A 22,120-nucleotide genomic window follows, 5' to 3' on the forward strand; every position below is an offset into this window, starting at 1 on the left:
CGGGGGTGGTCGTCTGCTATTCTCAGCCATGAGGAGCTTCCATGTGGGAGTGGGCGTCGATATGGATGGATGGATGGAAATAGCTGCCTCTCACCTTAATAACCAATTATGCAGTTTTGTTGGGATCCCCTTGGCTGATCCCTACATCAAGTGATTGTTTAGGGCTATTCGCATTTGTTTGAGCTTGATTCTAGTGAACAAAGCACTCAATCTGTCACAAGCAGGCCTGTCTCCGATAAGTCAGAAGTAAAGTGAAGTAAAACCCCATCCACCACCCTCAAAACCAAACTTAGAAACCATGGAGAACTGCCAGGAATACCAGTTTCCCATCGCTCCTTTCTATCATTATAGCCTGAGAGTTCAATTGGCTCTCTGGTAATTCTTGTATTTGGTAGTCTTGTTGCCGGACAGTCATAGCTCCTATCAGCATAGAGTCACAAGGATGTTGGAACAAGGATTGTGCATGACCATAGACACGGCATATATATCTGTTCCCCAGTGTTGTTTGTCTGGTGGGTGACACTTGACTTCGCAACATGACTGGTCATTAATGACAAAATAATTATTTGGCCTTGCAAGAAATCACTTTGCTGGTAAGGTCATTGATGACTGGATGGGACTCTCTATACCTCTTAAAAATCTGGACCAGCGGATTCTTTGGGGATCGCACCATTTTTAAAATTTTCTGCATATAGTTTTCAAAGGGAAATGCTGAACATGTGTCAAGGCATCCATATTCAACTGCATCATCAGTCAGGTGGATAAGACTGTGCACATTGTACACCTGAAATTCTCTGCCATATAGATCCTGGCTCTTTTGTACAAAGTATTTAAGCAGTGCCCTGGCATAGTCACTGTGTTGGCTGGTCAAGTCTTCAGACACAAGAATGCACATGGCTACGCTTAGAACAAGAAAATGATTGTACAAATTTTCTGGAATGATGCCCTGCAAAACAATTTTTCCTGTATACAGGAGGAACTGGCGGTATTCTGTAGCCTTCCACCGATCAATTTCATCTAGTCCTCGTGGCTTTCGAGCAAATATCTTGGGGATAAATCGCTGCAGGCTTCTAAGTCGATCACTAATTTCTTTCATGTGGCGCGCTGATAACCTAGTTTCTTTTCTTCCCCTCATCCAAGCCAGCAACATACGCTTCTGTACCCCTAAGCACACCTGGTGCATGTAATCAGCTGGAAATCCTGTGACCATGTCGAGAGGTGTGTCACAAAATGGTGTTATCCCATGATGATGTTCAGGATTTTGCTGGTTGCGGAATGAGGTGTCTCCCAGGCAGCACACGTGCAGAATTTCACATCTTTTAGATGTGGATATCTGGTGAAAACTCGTGAACACGTGAATTCACCAGAAATCCACGTCTTTACCACGTGAGTATTTAGCCGACAAATTCACGTGAATGAATGCACGTGTAATTCTTAAGAAATAGACGTGTCTACAGCCGTGCATAAAACTGGGGTAAGAAATTCTCGTGGAATTCACGAGTTAATTATGACAAGCTATACGTACACCACACATTATATTTCAATTCAATTAACTTGAGAACTACGACGCGTCCCTTCATAAAAAGGTACCTATTCTAATGTAGTTTGATGTATAAGAATAGATATTGCAAAAAAAAAAGTCGTGCAAGATCTATCTATCTATCTATCTATCTATCTATATCTATATCTATATCTATATCTATATCTATATATATATATATATATATATATATATATATATATATATATATATATATATATTTTTTTTTTTCAGAAAAAAAATTCTCCTTCCTCCGCAGACATATATGTTGATGAAAAGAAATGACAAGGTGAAATTTGGTAAATTTTGTAATTTTCAATTTTTGCCAGATCTACGTCATTATTTTTAATTTTTTATCAGGTACATATAACGTACGTACACATGCCCTATATGTTTCTTCTCTGGCATTAATTATCTAGTCAACAGTGATACTGAATATTAAAAATAAATACCGCCTGGCGAAATATGGTTATTAATGGTGACGAAAATTTGAATCTGAAATGGCCGGTCGATCGTTGTAAAAATTACGGCTGCAGCACGTATATGTTAGCTGAACTTGCAGGTTGGAAAGTGTTATTTTTATCAGAATGAATATTTGCGGTGAGAAGGTCTAGATGAGAAATTTTAGTCTTCATTATATATACATATCGGCTCGAGTGTGGATTTCTACGTGTTGCTGTGCTGTCAGACGCTGCAGCTGAGGGTGGGCCCCAGAGAGCGCGCCAAAACTCCAGTACAGCGTAAACAAGGTATGTAGACCAGGCCTTTTAGAGTTGATATATTGTTTTCTTCATGATGAGGGCATGTGCTGTATGTGTTAGAAGGGCTTGTGGATGTGCTGGACACTTGAGGAATCGTTGACGATGATAAGATCTGTACAATGAGAGGTAAGAAGCGTGCCAGCCAGGGCGCCGGGGAGTCCAGCGCCTCCCTGCTGTGAGCCCTGATGTGACTCAGCTGGTATGTACGTGATGGAGTTAGTTCCTCGATTTTTGCTCCCCTTATAAGAGTTGCATGGGGAGTGTAGGACAGGGCTCGTCAGTGATCTCCGGCAGAAACAGGTCCAACTCGGTATTATTATTGCAGAGGTCAGAATGGATTTTGGGGTTGAAACTACTTTTTTCCCCGATAGATTTCGGTGTGCTGATTGTAAACCTGGCAGTTTTTTTCATCAAAATATTTATTAATTAATTTATTTTTTATTTTTTCCCCACCACCTCATACTTTAGGTTAGGTTAGATGCGTTAGGCTAGGTTTGTTTAGGTTTGGTTAGTTTTAGTTAGGTTAGGGGATGTGGGGACATTTTTGCCTCGAAAATTGTTTTTTGCCTACCCCCTTGTGATTTAGATTAGGTTAAGTTAATTTAGGGTTAAGATTCGTATTATGCACCCCTCCACATCTTGTCTCCAGTCTCATCAAATACTAATTCTTTAATGTGTAGCCTATATCTTTAACTCACTTCACAAGCTCCTGCAAACCTGCTATTTTCATTATAATCACAGACATAAAGTTACATATAAAATGAAAAGGGGTTGGTTAAGTTAGTTTGGATAGATAGACAGGTTGGTTAGACTAGATTAAGGTAGGTTAGGTTACGTTAGGTTGGTTATTATAGATTCGATATAAGGTTAGATTAAAGTTAGATTCATATTTACTTATTTATTTTAAAGTTTGCATGTATAGAGACACGTCAGTTACTAGGCAAGGGTGCATAATACGAATCTTAACCTAATTTCGGTTCTTTAGGGGTAAACATTTAGAAAACGCCAGCTTGCTTTAATGCTTAGGGCTATGGATGTAATAGTATTCAAGTAATATGAAATATTTGACCCAAACTCTGCAAAGCTATGAATACTGTCGTGTATTTTGTTGTGGTAATTACAGTATTCTTATTATTTTCAGTTGAAGAAAACTTGAAGTCTCATGAAGTTGAGCGTCACTAGCTTGTGATAACTGGGCTGAAAGGCTGCAACTCTTGAAGCCTATATACAGTGTCAACACAGGCTTTGTTTTGTCTTCTTCCTGCCCAACTTATTACAAGGTTAGTAAATTAATTATCTAGTATTTTTTCACAATCATTGCAGAAGTAGGTACCTAATTTCGTTTAACAGTATAGTTTTGGACTAGTACATTTAAACGTGTGTGGTCCCGTTTTTTAGATTTACGATAAAATCATCTAGTCTGTACCTACCACAAGCTTCTTGTTGTGTTAGGTGAAGTAAATAGCCTATATATGAATTTATAGCCCGTGCAAGTGAACAAGCTAAACCTACCTAGCCTAACTTGAAAATAATCTATCTAGGTATTTCTTAACTTTACTCATGCATATTTTTCTTGGTCTGTTTGCATATGAAAGTAAGGAGTCTACAAGTGGCCAGTTGGCCTATACAAAGCAGCTCCTGTAAGCCTGACCCCACCTAACCTCGCTTTCCATGAATTTATCCAACCTCTTCCTGAATGTCTCTATGGTATTGGCACTCACAACATGGCTGTGATGTCTGTTCCAATCATTCACCACTATCTATCCTTGTATATCTGCTGATGGCTTACATGTTTGTATGTGTGCATACTTGTTATGTGTTCTCAATGTTGGTACCTAATAATATTGTTTTGTCTTAATTTCAGATAACATTGCTTCAGTTCCTTTTCTACCTATATGTGATGCCTGTCACTAAGACCTCCCCTCCTTAGGGGATGGCCACATCAGCAGTCTCCGCTTATTCCTATCCTTGCATGCTCTAATTCTCTCATTCTCTCCTTGCATTCTCTAATCCTCTCTCTCTCTCTCTCTCTCTAGCATTCTGTCCTGCCATTTCAGTTTCTTTCACTTTAAAAGTCTTTATATATGATACTGTATTCATTCTTAGTTAACTATCCCTCATAATTCAATATAAAAGCTCTGTAGTAAAGTCATGGCTTACTATAAAAGGTACCGGAAATTACAGCGTCAACTGCAAGAGCTCTTTTCTAGTAGTGAAGATGAAGAAAACTATACTTCTTCTAAAGTCAGTAAACTTCATGATGCTAAGGAGAATACTGATATGCCTTACACTTTACCTTATCAACAATTGATTGATGACAATATAATATGCTCTTCAGAAGAAGAATCTGGCACCGACAGTGATAGTCAACCTGAACTTAAAGATAGCATCAATGATGATTCTGTTCTGGAGGAATTAGCTAAGTGGGCCTCTGAGAATAATATAAAACATCAAGCAATTGGTCAGCTTTTATAAATACTTAACAAAAGAGGGCTTAATCTTCCTAAAGATGCACGGACATTACTGCAAACGCCAAGGCACGTAACAACAGTTGAAAATGTGGCGGACGCTATTCTTATTTTGGAATGGCCTCATGTTTACAAATTATATTGAATCGCAACAAAGATTTCACAGAAAACAATGATTTCATTAAATTAAGTGTAAATGTAGATGGAATTCCATTGTATAAGTCAAGTAATGAACAGTTCTGGCCAATACTGATAAAGTTTAGCAATTTCAGGCCAGCATTAGTAGCTCTGTATTGTGGGAAGACAAAGCCAGAACCGGTAGAAAGTTTTCTAGAAGATTTTTTAGGAGAATACATGAAACTTTCAAAAGATGGTTTATTTGTGGATGGGAAAAGATTAGGAGTGGAGATTATTTCGTTCATATGTGACGCTCCTGCACGAGCCTTTCTGAAATGCATTAAAGGCCACACCGGGTATTATGCTTGTGAAAGGTGTGAGATTAAAGGAACCTGGGACTCTAGTGTTGTCATACTAGACTCCAAAGATAAATGTAGAGAAAGAACTGATGAAAAATTTAATCTAGGTCATTATGAAGGAACTCATCAACGGGGAATAAGTCCTCTCATTCAGTATGGAATATCCTGTGTTAAAGGATTCCCTCTTGATTACATGCATCTAATTTGCCTTGGTGTCACAAGAAGAATGTTACTTTTTCTTATGAGAGGTCCGAGAGTGTGTAAACTCTCCCAGCATCAGTTAAGCTTGGTGTCTGCTACTTTAAAGGGCATGTCAAATAGACTCCCAAGTGAGTTTGCAAGGCAGCCAAGATCTCTTGCCTTAATTGATCGCTGGAAGGCTACTGAATTCAGGCAATTCATCTTGTATACAAGTATCATTGCAATGAAAGATATTGTTTCAGCTGAAATCTACAAAACAAGCCTGTCACTAACTGTAGCTCTTAGTATCTTATTGAATTCAAATAACTATATAAGGAATGGCTACTTGTCATATGCCCGAGAACTACTGGAGTATTTTGTGCAACAATGTCATGATGTATTTGGTCCTCATTTTGTTGTATATAATGTACATAATGTCATCCATTTAGCTGATGATGTGGAAAGCTATCAGTGCTCACTGAATTCTTTAAGTGCATTCCCCTTTGAGAATCATTTATATAAAATAAAAAAGTTAGTGCGGTCAACAAATAACCCCATCTCACAAGTATTCAAAAGGCTTGCTGAAAAGGAAAGATACAGTGCAACCAAAGACACTTCTCTAGAAACATGCATTTCCACAAAGTACAAGGATAATTGTTTCCTGTTGGAAAGTGAGGACTTTGTTTTCCTGAAAGAGGTAAAGGACAATGGATACTATACATGTGATGTTTTAAGCCAAAGCCTTACTGAAAATTTTTTCACTGAACCTTGTGATTCAAAACTCATCAATATTGTGTTCATGAAAAATACTTCGAGGACAAAAATTAAAGTTATTCATTCCAAGCAATTGTTCAGAAAAGTTGTGAAATTACCCTACAAAGACGGAGTAGTATTGATACCATTTTTGCATGACAAAACTGAATAAAGTATGTAAGATATTTAAATTATTTTTGCCTTTGCTGTCTTGTCATCTGCTTAAAAAAATTATTTTGATAATATGAATACAGTATCTCTAATGTCTCCTTTTTCATACTGAACTTTTGAGTCTTATATTCTGGATATTCTGGCCTCAATTTTTTTTTCATGTGTGCTACATCTACTCCCTCCTGTTCTCATTTCACATCTTTATTCCCTCCTGTTCTCATTTCACATCTAAAGATGGCTGTAACACCTAGTGGAAGTCTTTATACGAGAAGATAATCATCAATGGTGAGACTATTTACTTTTGACAGGGTGTGACAAGTTTCATTTTGTAGCATTTATAAATTACTGATTTTGTTAAAGATATAATAGCTTATTTAGAATTGAGGTAAATATGTTTGCCAGCATTGTCATATTTCTATTTACACATCTATTTTTGACATAAGATTGTTTGAACCTAATCTCCCACCATTTGATGCTGCAGGGTTGTTTTACCTCTGTGATGGTATATATATATATATATATATATATATATATATATATATATATATATATATATATATATATATATATATATATATATATATATATATATATATATATATATATATAATGATACAGGTTATGTCTTCAAATGAAATAAAAAACATCTTATTACAATAGGTTCTGAATTACTAACTCTGGTATAAATTGTCAGGATGTGGAAACGAGCAGTCTGGCTTGAGGGAAAACGAGAAGAGGAGCATACTGTACCATGTAGCTGGATCGATGAGGAAGAGCAAGTCTTATATTGGCCTCAAGGTGTAAATGCAGAGAAGGCATTGAGGTCTCAACAACACCCGGACTTAAAATCTTGGAGGAAATTCCGTTTGGTTAAAGTGAAAATATCATCAGGTAGGTGTTAATCTTCTTATATTTTTCTGCTTTTCATGTATAGCTACAGCTGAGAGTGCATAGACTCTGTTATTATATATTAATCTGAATGCAGGTGGAGAAGTTTAGGTACTTGGATGTGGACATTGAACCTGGGGGAACCGTATGGAGGTAGAGATAAGTCATAGGCTGGGAGCTATTGTTTTGGGAGCACTGAGGGGCATTTGGTGTAATCATAGCACACTTGGCTTACAACCGAGAGAGCCCGGTTTCGATTCCCCGGGCGTAGAGGAAAAATTTGTGCATTTTTTCTGATACCCCACGCCCCTGTCCACAAGCAGTGAGTGAGTACCATGTATTAATAGGGGGTTGTGACCCATGTCCAGGGCTCCTAGCCGCTGGCTAGCTCAGTGGTAGCATGTGCCTGCCATTTTGGTACGAGCGTGTAGTATGATCGAGTCCTGCTCAGACCGATAAAAAATATCGCTGACAACTAGAGATTACCCCCCTGTGAGCAAGGTGTGGGGGGTTTTGAGTCATCCGATATGGCCTCCCAGTGTCAGCAGCCATAGCCAAGGCTGGCTTGGGTCTCAGTGGGTGAAGAGGGGCCCTGGGCAATCCACCATATATGTAGTGGTTGTTACAGTGTGCATTCACACTGTTTGTGCACTGTCCCTTTGCTCTGCCACTCATTGGCAACCTTTAAACATTCAAGGCTGTGTAGGCAAAAATTCAAATGTTTGAAGGAATCATATTACCAACTTTTGTATGGAGCATGTATGTGTGAAAGTAGTTAGGGGGGCATATGGTCCAATTGGACCCCATGTTAATGTAAAGTGATTAGACTTTTTCAAAATTAATATATTGTAATTCTGCTTCATGCTGTTTTGAAGTTCAATGTATTCTCTATCAAATCGTGTAACGAAAATTTCCAAAATAATTTTTTATATATATTTTTTTTTATTTTCAAAAAAAACTTTGAAATATTTTTTTTGAAAAATTAAAAAAAAATATTTTAAAAATTATTTTGGAAATTTTCGTTACACGAAAATTTAGAAAAAAGGTTGAAAAAGAATACTTAGAAGTATTGTAGGTATTGGTTGATAAATAAAAAATCCTTGTCGTTTACAGTGTTATTTTTTTTTTTTTTTGAGATATGAGCTGATAAAGAAAACTAATACATTATGCATCATATCTCCGGAAGTACTTCCTTGATCTGCATGAAGTTTGGTACACACAATGTTTACCTTATGATCATCTATTTCTGTGAAAATGGTTGCTCTGGCTACTATAGTAATGGTAGAATGAGTCATACATATTGGCCTTTGGCGGTAAACAAATTACCTCACCTCTGGGGATCATCGGAATATAAGTTTCCTTGCATAGGGGTGTTTATTTACCAGAGGTGGGCCTCTTCCCCATACTCCACTTATATTCCTAGCCATACTCTAATACTCTCCTGCAGCATATCCTTCGCCTGGTGCTTGCCTTGGCTGTCTTCGTTTTGATGTTTTGGCAATGGAACGTCGGGTGGTGGTGTAGTCTTGGCTTTTGTTGAAAGTTTCAACGATCTCACAGACTGGACCAAAGCCAAGCTCTTCCGACAAGTCTGCCTTCTGATGGCCTATATTGTGCACCAGGATGGTATGGTGCGCATTATATGTTGTTTTCAGGCCAAAGAACTTTATTTTCTGGATGGAATACCATATCTTGCTGTGGAGGGACTCATTAGGATTTTGGGTTTTTCCCAATAAGCATCGGGAGAGCAGGTCATCATCAGTGAGTTCGTTGAATATTCGGGCAACTTTTGCCTTATCCTTGGGTGGAAGGATGAACTTCACCTTCATCTCTGAATGTGACGCTGTTCTCCCTGTAGCTTGGGCTCGTCGATAGAAGCACCATGAGTCCCTTCCAGCTAGACAATATTGATGTTGCGGGCTACTGTCCGTGCTTGTGCAATGGTAGTAGCTTGCAAGAATGTCTTTCTGCAGTGCGTCGATGCTACCACCAATGTTTCGCCGGATGGCCTGTCCATAATAAAAAGTTTGTTGATGACCTTGTCGGTCAGCTTGTTCTTTCCTCCAATGGTGGTGCGCTTCCTTCCAGATGAGGTTTCTTCTCTGGTCTCCTCTCTCAGTTTCCTGAGCCGAGTCCCGAGCCTTTTGCTGATGTGATTTATGCACTCCTCCTTCACGACGTTGGCATCGTCGTAAGGCTGAAGGTTGGTGACGGCTCGGAAAGCTGAAGAGTCACCATCTCCGACGAACTTTAGGTACCTCATCTGGTTTTTTTGGACGGACCTGCCCCAAATCCGTACCGCAGCTTCTGCCTCCATGGCTCCTGCCTTCCCATCAAAGTTTTTCTGGCAATTGGGCTGATGGCTTCGCAAACGTTGGTCATGCTCTTCTCTGGTGATGGTTTTTTCCTTCAATTTTGTGCTCAAGTGTGAGCATTGCATACAAAAATTGGAGAGTATTTCACAATCTAGAACATAGCCAGTCTCTATGTCAATGAAACACCCAAGGCCAATATGGGAACTGTGTCCACGGGTCATCCAAGAGCCATCGAATGACCCGCAAACATCCAATATCCCATTGTCATCAGGCAGGATACCTCTTTTGGCATAAGCCTTGAAAACTTCTTCTTTGATGATGGGGCGGTACCTTTCTTCGAGGCTCATTATCTTTTCCCCGACATATTTCTGTACATCGTAGAATGCAATGCATGACAGGGGTGTGGTATGTAGGTTTGCTGCGGTTTTTCTGTACCCTTCATATCCTGCACCAGTAAGAAGGGCACCTGCGACCAGACGTACATTATTTTCTGTGAACTTGCCATCGTTCGCAGTCTTCGGTGCAGAAGAGTACAGCTCGCTCCCACAGGCCTTGCACTTCACTCGAAGCCAAGCATCCAGACTTGGTCTCTATGTCCAGTTCCAATTTGGCCATACAGACCGAACAAATACCAGAGCTTGCCTCGAACATCTGCAGGAGCACACTCTTGTCGAGGTTGATGTTCTCCCTGCTGACCGCTGGTGTTGAAGGACATGCTTCCTGCAATGCCTTCATGCGCTTCACCCTGGGTGACAGGACTGGTTCAGGGACTGCTACGGCAGGGGTGGTATCAGCTAGAGGGTACAAAAAAAAAAAGAATAAATAAATAAATAAACTATATCACCCCACTCACACTGATTGACGTAAGTTTTTTCTGGTAGTTTTGCTGAACCTGACAGTCTTTTTCTGGGCATAGCTAGGAAATATTATACACACAGTAATAGCTGCAGGTAAGCAGGTAAGCACCTAGGTACCTGCTAACATCACACACACACACACACACACACACACACACACACACACACATACACACACTAATATTATTGCAAGGGAAGCTGAATATATATATAATGCAAGTTAGCACCTGTTATTAGGTAGGTAGGTAGGTATGTTTATGATGACTGATAGAAGCTGCAGCAGACTTGGTGAAACACACACACACACACACACACACACACACACACACACACACACACACACACACTAATATAAAAGCAAGGGCAGCTGAACATCTATAAAGCAAGTTCGCACCTGGTATTAGGTAGGTAGGTATTTTTATGATGTCTGATAGAAGCTGCAGCAGACTTGGTGAAACACACACACACACACACACACACACACACACACACACACACACACACACTAATGTTATTGCAAGGGAAGCTGAATATATATAATGCAAGTTAGCACCTGTTATTAGGTAGGTAGGTAGGTAGGTAGGTAGGTATATGATGACTGACAGAGGCTACAGCAGACTTGGTGACACACACACACACACACACACACACACACACACACACACACTAATATTATTGTAAAGGAAGCTGAATATATATTATGCAGGTTAGCACCTGTTACTAGGTAGGTAGGTATGTATATGATGACTGACACACACACACACACACACACACACACACAGACACGAGCATAAGTCTCCCTTACAAGCGGTACTTACCAGATGAAGAACTCGCTGTGTTGTCATCAGTTTCTTCACCCGTTCTTGCTTTCTTAGCTTCTCTAGCAGCTTGCAGAGAAGCAGAACGCTTGGAGTATAACTTAGACCGCTTAGGCATGGTGGAAAACACTGCTGAACACAAAAGCACGGCTGAACAAAAGCGATAAGGACGGTCGGCCGGTCGCTTATACTCCGAGCTGTGTTTTGGTTAGCTACGGGTGGCCTCCTCCTCTCCTACTCCTCCCTTCACTAGAGAAAACGTTGGCTTGTAATGGGAGACTAAACCAAGTCTTAAAACTCAAAAAAATCGCCAAAAATATGGGGAAAAAAGGGAGTTTCTGAGCCAAAACGTAAAATTTAAAGGTCCCGTCAGCTGGCTGTCAAACTGCGGGCCCTTTAAAGAGCGATTTAACCGTTAAAGGGATTTTTCCTGGCATAAACAATCGCTATTTTTTCAAGATCTTGACCATAGCTGGCAGAAAATGTGAAAAAAATAAAAAAAATAAATCGATTATATGCCCCCCATTTGGAGTTCGTGTCATGCATTTCTGCTTTTCAAGTGCCACCCCACATGTATGGTAGAGTTCTGCATGTATGGTAAAATAATTTATTGTTTTCTGTTCATATTTCAGATAGTTACCAAGACTGTGAAGATTACCTGCACACATCTACAGTTGAGGATAATCTGAGCAGTGCTGACTCTGATGGTGATAGTAATGGTGTATCAAGGATCAAGAGAAAACGTCCTAAGAAGATCCTTCCAGATGGCTTTGTCAGTAGCCAGGATATGCGTGGTACGTAGGCAAAGATGCAAATACTGTTGACCCTCGCTAACTCAGACTCCTCACTAACTTGGACTCTGACCGACCCAGGGACTAAAGTCCAAGTGTAAGTACCTGCTTTTTTTTTTTTCTTCTCCTTTGGAGGGGGGGTGGGGGGGGGTAAATTCATCTGTCGGACATTTGCATTTGTCAGACCAACCTTTCCCCTATTAGTCTGGAGTTAGCATGGGTCAACAGTATACTAATTTAACCCATCTGCTACCGCCCTGTGGGAAATAAAAGATGCGCTCTATACCGCCCATTGGCCAATTTTTTTTTCTTTTTGGGGGGCTAAAATTACTTAATATAGCCAAAACCAATACGAAAAGTTGTTCATTCCACTCACCGTCCCCTAGAAGTGCTGCACTCAAGTGAACGCCGAAATGCGCATGAAAGCATTCTTTCTATTGCGATTTATTACGATAATTTTCTGACGCGTCAGCGGTATATAGGAGTGGTTTAGCTTTGAACGCGTGAGACGCGTCAGCGGTAGCAGACAGGTTACAAAGCAAGTGCTGCTTTTCTTATTGTTATAATTATGTGAAATCTGGTTTACTAAATAGATATTTTTTTCCTTCAGTGTTGCAGGAAGTTACTCCAGCCAAGACAAAGAAAGGGATTTCACCTCTGAACAAGGTTCCAGATCCTCCTCAAAAGCTGCCTTCACTACCAAATGGGGCCACACCATCACCTCAGTCTCAAACGTCATCTACCAGAAGCAGAAGTGTAACTTCTACTTCATTTCTAAGAAGGTCAAGTTCTTCTGATTGTGATTGGTAAGTAATTCTCTATTTTCTCCTAATAAACCCTTTCAGGGTTTTCATACTAATTGAGATGCATGTGAAAAATTTGGTTAGAAGTAATTCCTACCACACAATCTGTATATCAGGTAGTAATACAATCCTCGTTATAAACATCGTTGCTGTGACTTTCCTGAGCGTCTTGAGTGTTTAAAAGAGTTCATGCTCCCACTGGTCTGTTGCAGTCACGTTAAACCAAATTATCACACATACGGCAACTGTGGAGTAGGTAGGAAGACACCTACCGAACGGGCGCAAGCCACTCCCGGTGAGGTATATATGGGAGGTGAGAAGGGAGCTGAAGCCCTCCAAAGACCCTTCCCATGTGCTCACTAACCGTTTCCCTATTGTCTCACCAACACCGGAGAGTAGTTCAGCATGCTCTCTAAAGACAGATCCTCTCTTTATCCACACCACACTACATTCACATAACATATACACCTTTTTCCAAAATTCAAAATTCAAAATGGCTCAATTAAGCAATGCCTCGGAGTCCCCGCCTGGGGGGGGGACCACAAATTCCCCCAGGGAGGACTCCCCTTCTGGCTGCCGACCCGAGAGGTGTCTTGATAACTCCTCGAACCTCTTTCTTCTCAATTTCTGCAACATTCGCGGTCTTCGCTCTAATTTTCATTCTGTGGAACATCATCTCTCCTCCTCTAAACCTCACCTTCTCTTCCTTACCGAAACACAGGTTTCTGAGGCTACTGACAGCAATCTCTACTCTGTTCCCTCCTACTATCTCTATCCTAAATTTAAATCCAAAGCTGGATGTTGCGCCTACGTGCGCAACGACATCACTTGCTCTCGTGCCCACGACCTTGACTCTTCTGAATTTTCCACCATCTGGTTAAGACTTCACTGTCATTCTATTACTAAATACATCTGTGCTGTTTATCTCTCACCTAACTCTACCAACTATGTAAAATTCTTTGACTATTTGAATTCTAAAGTGGAGCACATCTTGACCCACTCTACCTTCGCTGAAATCTCCATCCTAGGAGATTTCAATGTTCACCACCAGCTTTGGCTTTCATCCTCTTTCACTGACCATCCTGGTGAACAAGCCTACAACTTTGCTATCCTCAACGACCTAGAGCAGTTGGTCCAGCACCCTACACGTATTCCTGACCGTCTTGGAGATCGGCCCAACATTCTAGACCTCTTCCTTACCTCAAACCCTTCTGCTTATTCTGTCAAACTGTTCTCTCCGTTGGGCTCCTCCGATCACAATCTTATTTCTGCATCCTGTCCTATCGCTCCTGTACATCCTCTGGACCCACCGAAGAGGCGATGCTTCTGGCATTTTGCTTCAGCTCGGTGGGACGACCTGAGGATGTACTTTTCCGATTTCCCGTGGAATGATTATTGCTTCCAGGATAGAGACCCCTCTGTGTGTGCTCAGCGCATCACAAAGGTGATTGTCTCTGGAATGGAGGCATACATTCCTCGTTCTTTCTCTACTCCTCACGCTAAAAAGCCTTGGTTTAATCACGCTTGTTCTCGTGCTGTCAATGATAGAGAGGTAGCTCACAAAAGATACCAGAGCCTTCAAACTAATGCTAATTATGAACTTTACATTTCTGCCCGAAATCGTGCCAAATCTATTCTCCGACTAACCAAAAATTCTTTCGCCGTCTCATCTATCTCTAAGGCTGAACTCTTCTCTCAAACTTTTTCTAAAAACTCCACTCTGGACGATTCTGGGCATATTCCTCCTACTCATCCCCCCTCTGACTCCTTTATGCCTGTTATAAAGATTCTTCAAAATGATGTTTTCTATGCCCTCTCTGGCCTCAATCCTCAGAAGGCTTATGGACCTGATGGAGTGCCTCCTATTGTCCTTAAAAACTGTGCCTCCGTGCTGTCACCCTGCCTGGTCAAACTCTTTCGCCTCTGCCTGTCAACATCTACCTTTCCTTCTTGCTGGAAGTATGCCTTCACACAGCCTGTACCTAAGAAGGGTGACCGCTCCAATCCCTCAAACTACCGTCCTATTGCTTTACTTTCTTGTCTATCTAAAGCTTTTGAATCAATCCTTAACCGTAAGATTCAAAAGCACCTTTCCACTTCTGACCTTCTATCTGATCGCCAGTATGGGTTCCGCAAGGGGCGTTCTACTGGTGATCTCCTAGCCTTCTTAACTGACTCTTGGTCATCCTCTTAGCCGTTTCGGTGAAACTTTTGCTATTGCGCTGGACATATCAAAAGCTTTTGATAGGGTCTGGCACAAATCTTTGCTTTCTAAACTACCCTCCTACGGTTTCTATCCTTCTCTCTGTACCTTTATCTCCAGTTTCCTTTCTGACCGTTCTATTTCTGCCGTTTTAGACGGTCACTGTTCTTCCCTAAATCTATTAACAGTGGTGTCCCACAGGGTTCTGTCCTATCTCCCACTCTTTTTCTGTTGTTCATTGATGATCTTCTTCCCAAAACGAACTGTCCTATCCATTCCTACGCCGATGATTCCACTCTGCATTATTCAACTTCTTTTAATAGAAGACCCACCCTTCAGGAACTTAACGACTCAAGGCTGGAGGCTGCAGAACGCTTAGCCTCAGACCTTACTATTATTTACGATTGGGGCAAGAAGAACCTGGTGTCCTTCAACGCCTCAAAAACACAGTTTCTCCACCTATCCACTCGACACAATCTTCCAAACAACTATCCCCTATTCTTTGACAACACCCAGCTATCACCTTCCTCAACACTAAACATCCTCGGTCTATCCTTAACTCAAAATCTCAACTGGAAACTTCATATCTCATCTCTTACTAAATCAGCTTCCTCGAGGCTGGGCGTTCTGTACCGTCTCCGCCAGTTCTTCTCCCCTGCACAGTTGCTGTCCATATACAGGGGCCTTGTCCGCCCTCGTATGGAGTATGCATCTCATGTGTGGGGGGGCTCCACTCACACAGCTCTTCTGGACAGAGTGGAGGCAAAGGCTCTTCGTCTCATCAGCTCTCCTCCTCATACTGATAGTCTTCTACCTCTTAAATTCCGCCGCAATGTTGCCTCTCTCTATCTTCTATCGATATTTCCACGCTGACTGCTCTTCTGAACTTGCTAACTGCATGCCTCCCCCCCTCCCGCGGCCCCGCTGCACTCGACTTTCTACTCATGCTCATCCCTATACTGTCCAAACCCCTTATGCAAGAGTTAACCAGCATCTTCACTCTTTCATCCCTCACGCTGGTAAACTCTGGAACAATCTTCCTTCATCTTTATTTCCTCCTGCCTACGACTTGAACTCTTTCAAGAGGAGGGTATCAGGACACCTCTCCTCCCGAAACTGACTTATCTTTCGGCCACCTCTTTGGATTCTTTTTAGGAGCAGCGAGTAGCGGGCTTTTTTTTTTATTAATGTTTACTTTTTTGTGCCCTTGAGCTGTCTCCTTTGCTGTAAAAAAAAAAAAAAAAAAATGAGTGTGCGTGACGAAATTTTAGTGGCAAATTGTCATTTACCCGCTCACAGCTGACACAAGGGAGAAATTTTCATGCAAACCTCCTCTCACAACCTACCCCAGACAGGCTTTCAGTCACTTACTGTTTCCGTGTATAGCTTGACAATGGCTAACTGCATGACCTTGTCAAGGGAGGACACCACAACCACTACCTCCCTTTACAAGACTGAACAAACCACTCTTAAGTTATTTTCTTTTATTTTTTGGCTTGGACCCCATTTCATGGTGCACCAGTCACAGAGTTCTACTAGATATCTTGTGGGGCTTGCCAGGAATGTTTTTCTTATGTTTTGTTGTCTCCAGTGTCATGGCGTACAACTGAATTTGGTGAACACTGACACCCATTTACTTAGAGGTGGCCCGAATGGTTCATCTGGCCTTGTAAGGAATGTAATGGCTGTGATGTCCTCCCTTGACAAGGTCATGCAGTGAGCCAATGTCAAGGTATGCGTGGAAACAGTGAGTGACTGCAGGCCAGTCTGGGGTAGGTAGTGAGAGAAGGTACACATGAAGATTGCTCCTTTTATGTCAGTTGTGAGCGGGTAAGTGACAATTTACTGCTAAAATGTCACCTCACACACTCTCTGAGTTGCCAGATGTTTGATAATTATGGTTTAATGTAACTGCAACGGATCAGCAGGAGCGTAAACTCTTAAGCACTTAACCCCTTCTTTACAGGATTTCAGAGATGCACACTAACATACAGAGAAAACAAAGCCTTATATTCTTATGTTGTAATATACAAATTCCAACGTTAAATTATAAAGTCATAACGCCAATATAAGCGTCACCGTAGTGAAGGGGTTAAGATGCTCAGGGAAGTTGCAGCGACAATGCTTATGATGAGGACTGTATATAAACATGAGTATGTCTATTTAAATTAATGAATTATCACACTTAAAAATCTGAATAATGGTGAATCTGTAATTAGTACTGGGCAAAATTTCAGGTTATTGAGGAAGGAACATTCTGGACAGATGAAGAAATTAATATAGACAAACTGTGTAATTGCTGTTTTAACAATGTTTGGTATGAGAATTATTAAAGAAGAAAAATCATCTGAATTCTTTGAATTAGTTTAGTGCAATTTAATATGTCAAGAAATATGCTTTTTAATAAAAAAAAAATGTATTATTAGATATAGTAATCTCTGGCCTTATATTCTCAGGGATGTGGATGAACAACGTTCTCCAATGTCTGGATCTAGCCAAGATTATTACAAGTCTTGCAACCCTGGCCATACCAAGAAACTTAAGAATGACAGCCATAACAGCCTGGACCGACCTCAGCAACATTACAGTAAGAACCAAAAAGAACAACATGACATCAGGGACCAACAAGAACTACATGACAGCAGGAGCCAACAAGAACGCCGTTTCAGTAGGGACCAAGAACAGCATCACATCAGGGACCGACAAGAACAACATCACATCAGGGATCAACAAGAACATTACAGTAGGGACCAAGAACATCTCATCAGGGACCGACATGAACTACATGACATCAGGTATCAACAAGAACCACATTACAGTAGTGACCAAGAACATTACACCAGGGACCAACAAGAACTACATGAAATCAGGGACCAACAAGAACGACATTACAGTAGGGACCAAGAAAAACAACATCACATCAGGGACCGACAAGAACCACATTACAGTTGGGACCAACAAGAACGACGTGACATCAGGGATCAACGTACCAGACGTGATCAACATAACCCCTGCAGCCCACCCTATCACACTGGCAGAGATGAACGCCTCCAAATGCAGCTAGAACCAAAGGATCCTAGTTTCCCCATGGATACAGCTAGTAAGTAGTCACATATTGTGTATACTGTATGTAAAATAACTTATATTGTAAGCATGATGATTCAGATACTGTAACAGTAGTAATTGTCAGACTTTTGATATCTTTCATGTAATACTTTTTATTGGTTAAAGTCTCATTATGATACTATAATGCGACTCCTTGAGAATCGTAGTATAGATGAACGTTTGTCACTTAAAATAATTAAAACTTTTGGGGGAGATAATAACATTTCTTTGAGAAAACAGCTGTAGTCATGCCAGCCTCCCCTTATAAGAATATATTATACAATAGCAGTACCCAAGTGTTGTCACACTGTCCGCTATGCTTCGTTCACCGGCTCCGACTTGAGAATATTTTTAGTAAAACAATATACTCATGACCTGTTCATTGTTCAAGCGTACAATTACTTACGAAATGTGATGAAATATTTTCAAGAATATAGATACACCCCCACGCCCACACCCACACTAACATACATTGACACGTACACGCATCACTCCCACTGAGAACGAACATCTGGCGCCCAAACATTTTGGAAACTGTGACAACACATATGTCCTACCACTGTACAAAAGACTTCAAAGAAGGTAAATTTTTCATACTTTTGTGCTGGACAATTTTCTGATTTTTTAGAGGCATCAGAGAGAGAGATAAATAGAAACAATGATATGTGCCTTCAAATCAATGAACTTATCCCCTCCCTTGCTTCTCATTTGGTTATTATTTCCTCCACAGGGTTCCAGAAACGTGTTCTCCAACTGCTGTTAGATATGAGGGATGAGATGAGAGATGTGAAGCACGAGGTGAGAGATGTGAAATCTGTCGACCGTGTTAGCTCATTTAGTGACAGTGGTATAGACCTGACTATCAAGCGGAGTAACACCTTAGAAGAACTTCAAACTGTAGAAAGGGATTTGGAAAATGCCACTTATTTTCAAGAAATGTATAGTAAGTGTATTCGCATAGGTGGTATGAATAAGAAGGATATGGTATCAAAGTTGCTGTGTAGTTTCATGAGCAAAAGCCTTCTTTGCAAATATAATATGCAGGGTCAAAGGGCCAAAATTGCATTTAAAAACACAAAGCTGTGTACTCTCATTCGAGACAGTGTGCTTCAGAAATTCACGGATTCTAGTGCAGCTGAAGTAATTCATATAATTGCAACAAAACTGCGCAACGCCCCCAAAATGAAGGAAACTGTTGAGTAGATACTTTTGTTTGCTTCGACAGCACATCAGCTTCACAGTTCAGCCCCAGACCCAAACAGAGTAGCCAGTAATAATGCTTTTTAAGTCAGCTTATTCATTAACCATGCTTATGCATTATATGTTGCAAAGAAGATTAGTAATTGCATGTTATTCAATATCATGCATCTCCAGAGAAGATTATTAAGAGATGACAATGTTTTTCCTACTTTCATAAATCACTCTACTTATGTATTTTAGGTATTTTAAAACAATTGCAAGGCCATTGATATTGTTTCATACCTTTCCTTACATTCCATGTAATTTGATATATGTATGTTATGATTAAAATAAGATTTAATTTTTTCCCAGTATCCAAAGCCTTTTGTATACTATGTGCTTGATACCAAGTTATGTATTATTTGTCACAAAGAGGAGGATAATTGACTCTAGTTCATCATACCTCAGAAATGTGTTATAAGTTTTAATGAATGTAATGTTTTATACAAGTATATGGCAGTTGCCATAAAGTTCACTATCATAGTTTTTTTAATTCCTTCCGTAATTTTGTGGGTTTGTTGTTACCCTAAAGACCATTAGAATTATGATGTTTACAGAAATTGTTATTTTCTTGATATTGTCATTCTTTACAGAACATGTTAATATTTTGCTGTAGTAGTCCAGCTATGTATGCATAATGTACAATACAGTATATATGCACATATATATGTTGCTTATACTGCATTGTAACTTATGTGTATCAGTACATACTACAAAATATTAATATACTGGGCGGGGATGCAGAAAACAAATTGCACATTGAGGTTGGTAAGATACGGCCGCCCCACCTTGCATATATATTCTATGTTTTAAACACCAAAGCAAGTCGAAAACTCGTTGAAATTTCGCCAATAAGTGGATGTCCACTTATTGGTGAAATTTCGAGGAGTTTTAGACTTTCTTTGGTGTTTAAAACATAGAATATGCAAGGTCGGGTGGCAGTATCTTGCCAACCTTAATGTGCAATTTGTTTCCTGCATCCCCGCCCGGATAATTAAGACGAAATCCCATCTAGATTAACACGGGTAATAGACACACAATATTCACGTTAAATACTCGTGAATCTTACACGTGTTTTAGGCGAGAATTACAACACGTGAAAATCACGTGTCACATTCACGTGAAATCATCTTGCAAAATGAACCAGATTTACTCTTCGTATCCACGTGTTGGATTCACGTGTTTTACTCGTGAATTACGCAAGCTGTGCTCGGGGGGTCATGATCTGAGATTTAAATTTTCAGTCTCTGGGTATGTCATGCGGCCAAGGTAAACACCTTTCTGACTGCATTTGTCGCAACCATAATAGCCTGAATAAAGCTTAATATTCTTTACCATAGCTTTAGCAGGAGCATCACATATGCAACACCTGAACAGCACATTGTAATGTTTCTCATTAACATCCAAACCATTCTGAATCAGATCATGCAGGTCACTTATGGTATCCTGCAGAAAATCTAAATTTTTTGGCTTTGTTGTACCATATGCAAGAGCCACTGGAAATACTGAAAGTGGTTTTAGATTTATAACAGCACATAAAATTGGCCACAAAGAACTGTGCGTGCTTTTGAAGATCGGAAGTCCATCAATGTTGAAAGCAAGTCTAAGTTCAGTTAAATGCATTTTGCTTTCTGCTGTGTAACTGTTTAGATGGTTCAGTAATTCTTCCTTCAACCCAAGGTACACATAATCCATTCCTGATTTAATATGTGTGATAATATCTCGAGGTGTATTTTTCAATGACCTAGCAGTTTTGGGCAAATCCTTATGACCAGTTTTAATCAGTAGTTTAAGGAGGTCATCTACAGCATTGTGTGTGACATTATGGAAAGATGCCCATTTACTCAGTTCTTCTTTTAATTGCTTGGTGGCTAAATATTGAGTGTTATCATCATCAGACTCTGATGATTCAATCATATGGGCATCAATCTCCTCCCAGCTCCATACAAGTACAGGCTCATCTGTAGCACCACATAATGGCACCTTGCCTGGCACACTGAGCAGTGTAATACCAGGGTGGATGCTGCAGTCCTGGCGGCCCCCTTTCCCTTTCCAGATAGGGACTACCAACCCCCTCTTCCAGTCAGGAGGAATGGTACCGGACTGCCATAAGGCAGTCAAGACCGCATGCAACCTGTGGATCATGGCCTCACCTCCAGCTTTGGGCAGCTCTGCGCTGATGTTACAGGCGCCAGGTGCCTTCCCACCCCTCAACTTAGCCACAGCCTCTCTGACCGCAACCAAAGAGGGCGGGCTTTCGTCAATGGGTAGGTAAACATCCGCCACCTGCAACCCAGCAACTGGACACTGCCCACGTGGAGGGTCTGCCATATACAGCTACTCAAGGTACTCAGCCCAACGAGCCCTCTCCCCATCCATGTCCGACACGAGGCAGCCGTCAGCTGTTCGGATAGCGCTCACCTGAGAGGAAGACTTGGAGCGGAGCTTCTTCAGGGCTCGGTAAGCAGGTCGGAGGTCATTCGCATTTAAATGACCCTCGACCTCCTCGGCGAGACCCCTGGCATACCTCTCCTTGTCACTCCTCAGGAGTGCTCTAGTCCTACGTGACAGAGCCCTGTATTGGTCCCGGTTCCCAGCAAGTATGGCAGCGCGATTCCCCTCGATATACTCTAGAGTCTAGCGTCTCCACCGAGGCAAAGCCACTCCTATATCTCGGGCGCTCTCCAGTGCACTCCTCGGCAGCTTGCAGAGTCTCGCGTTTGAAGGTATCCCACCGTTCTACAGGGTCCTC

General features: G+C 40.9%; 1 protein-coding gene across 1 annotated transcript; it reads left to right on the plus strand.

The window, feature by feature from the left end:
- The first annotated feature begins 1,996 nt into the window (after positions 1–1,996).
- On the plus strand, positions 1,997–18,088 carry LOC126989543 (uncharacterized). Its single transcript, XM_050848113.1, has 6 exons — positions 1,997–2,289; positions 3,443–3,581; positions 7,044–7,240; positions 11,860–12,021; positions 12,629–12,824; positions 17,481–18,088. The coding sequence occupies exon 6, from the start codon at positions 17,483–17,485 to the stop codon at positions 18,086–18,088; it is 606 nt and encodes a 201-aa protein (XP_050704070.1). The 5' UTR covers positions 1,997–2,289; positions 3,443–3,581; positions 7,044–7,240; positions 11,860–12,021; positions 12,629–12,824; positions 17,481–17,482.
- Positions 18,089–22,120: the final 4,032 nt, after the last annotated feature.

This window comes from Eriocheir sinensis, unplaced genomic scaffold (assembly GCF_024679095.1).
Source record: "Eriocheir sinensis breed Jianghai 21 unplaced genomic scaffold, ASM2467909v1 Scaffold1208, whole genome shotgun sequence".
In the NCBI taxonomy this organism is placed as follows: domain Eukaryota; kingdom Metazoa; phylum Arthropoda; class Malacostraca; order Decapoda; family Varunidae; genus Eriocheir; species Eriocheir sinensis.

Coding starts and splice junctions, on each gene's coding strand:
- LOC126989543 (XM_050848113.1), top strand. CDS start 17,483: ATGTGGATGAACAACGTTCTCCAATGTCTGGATCTAGCCAAGATTATT.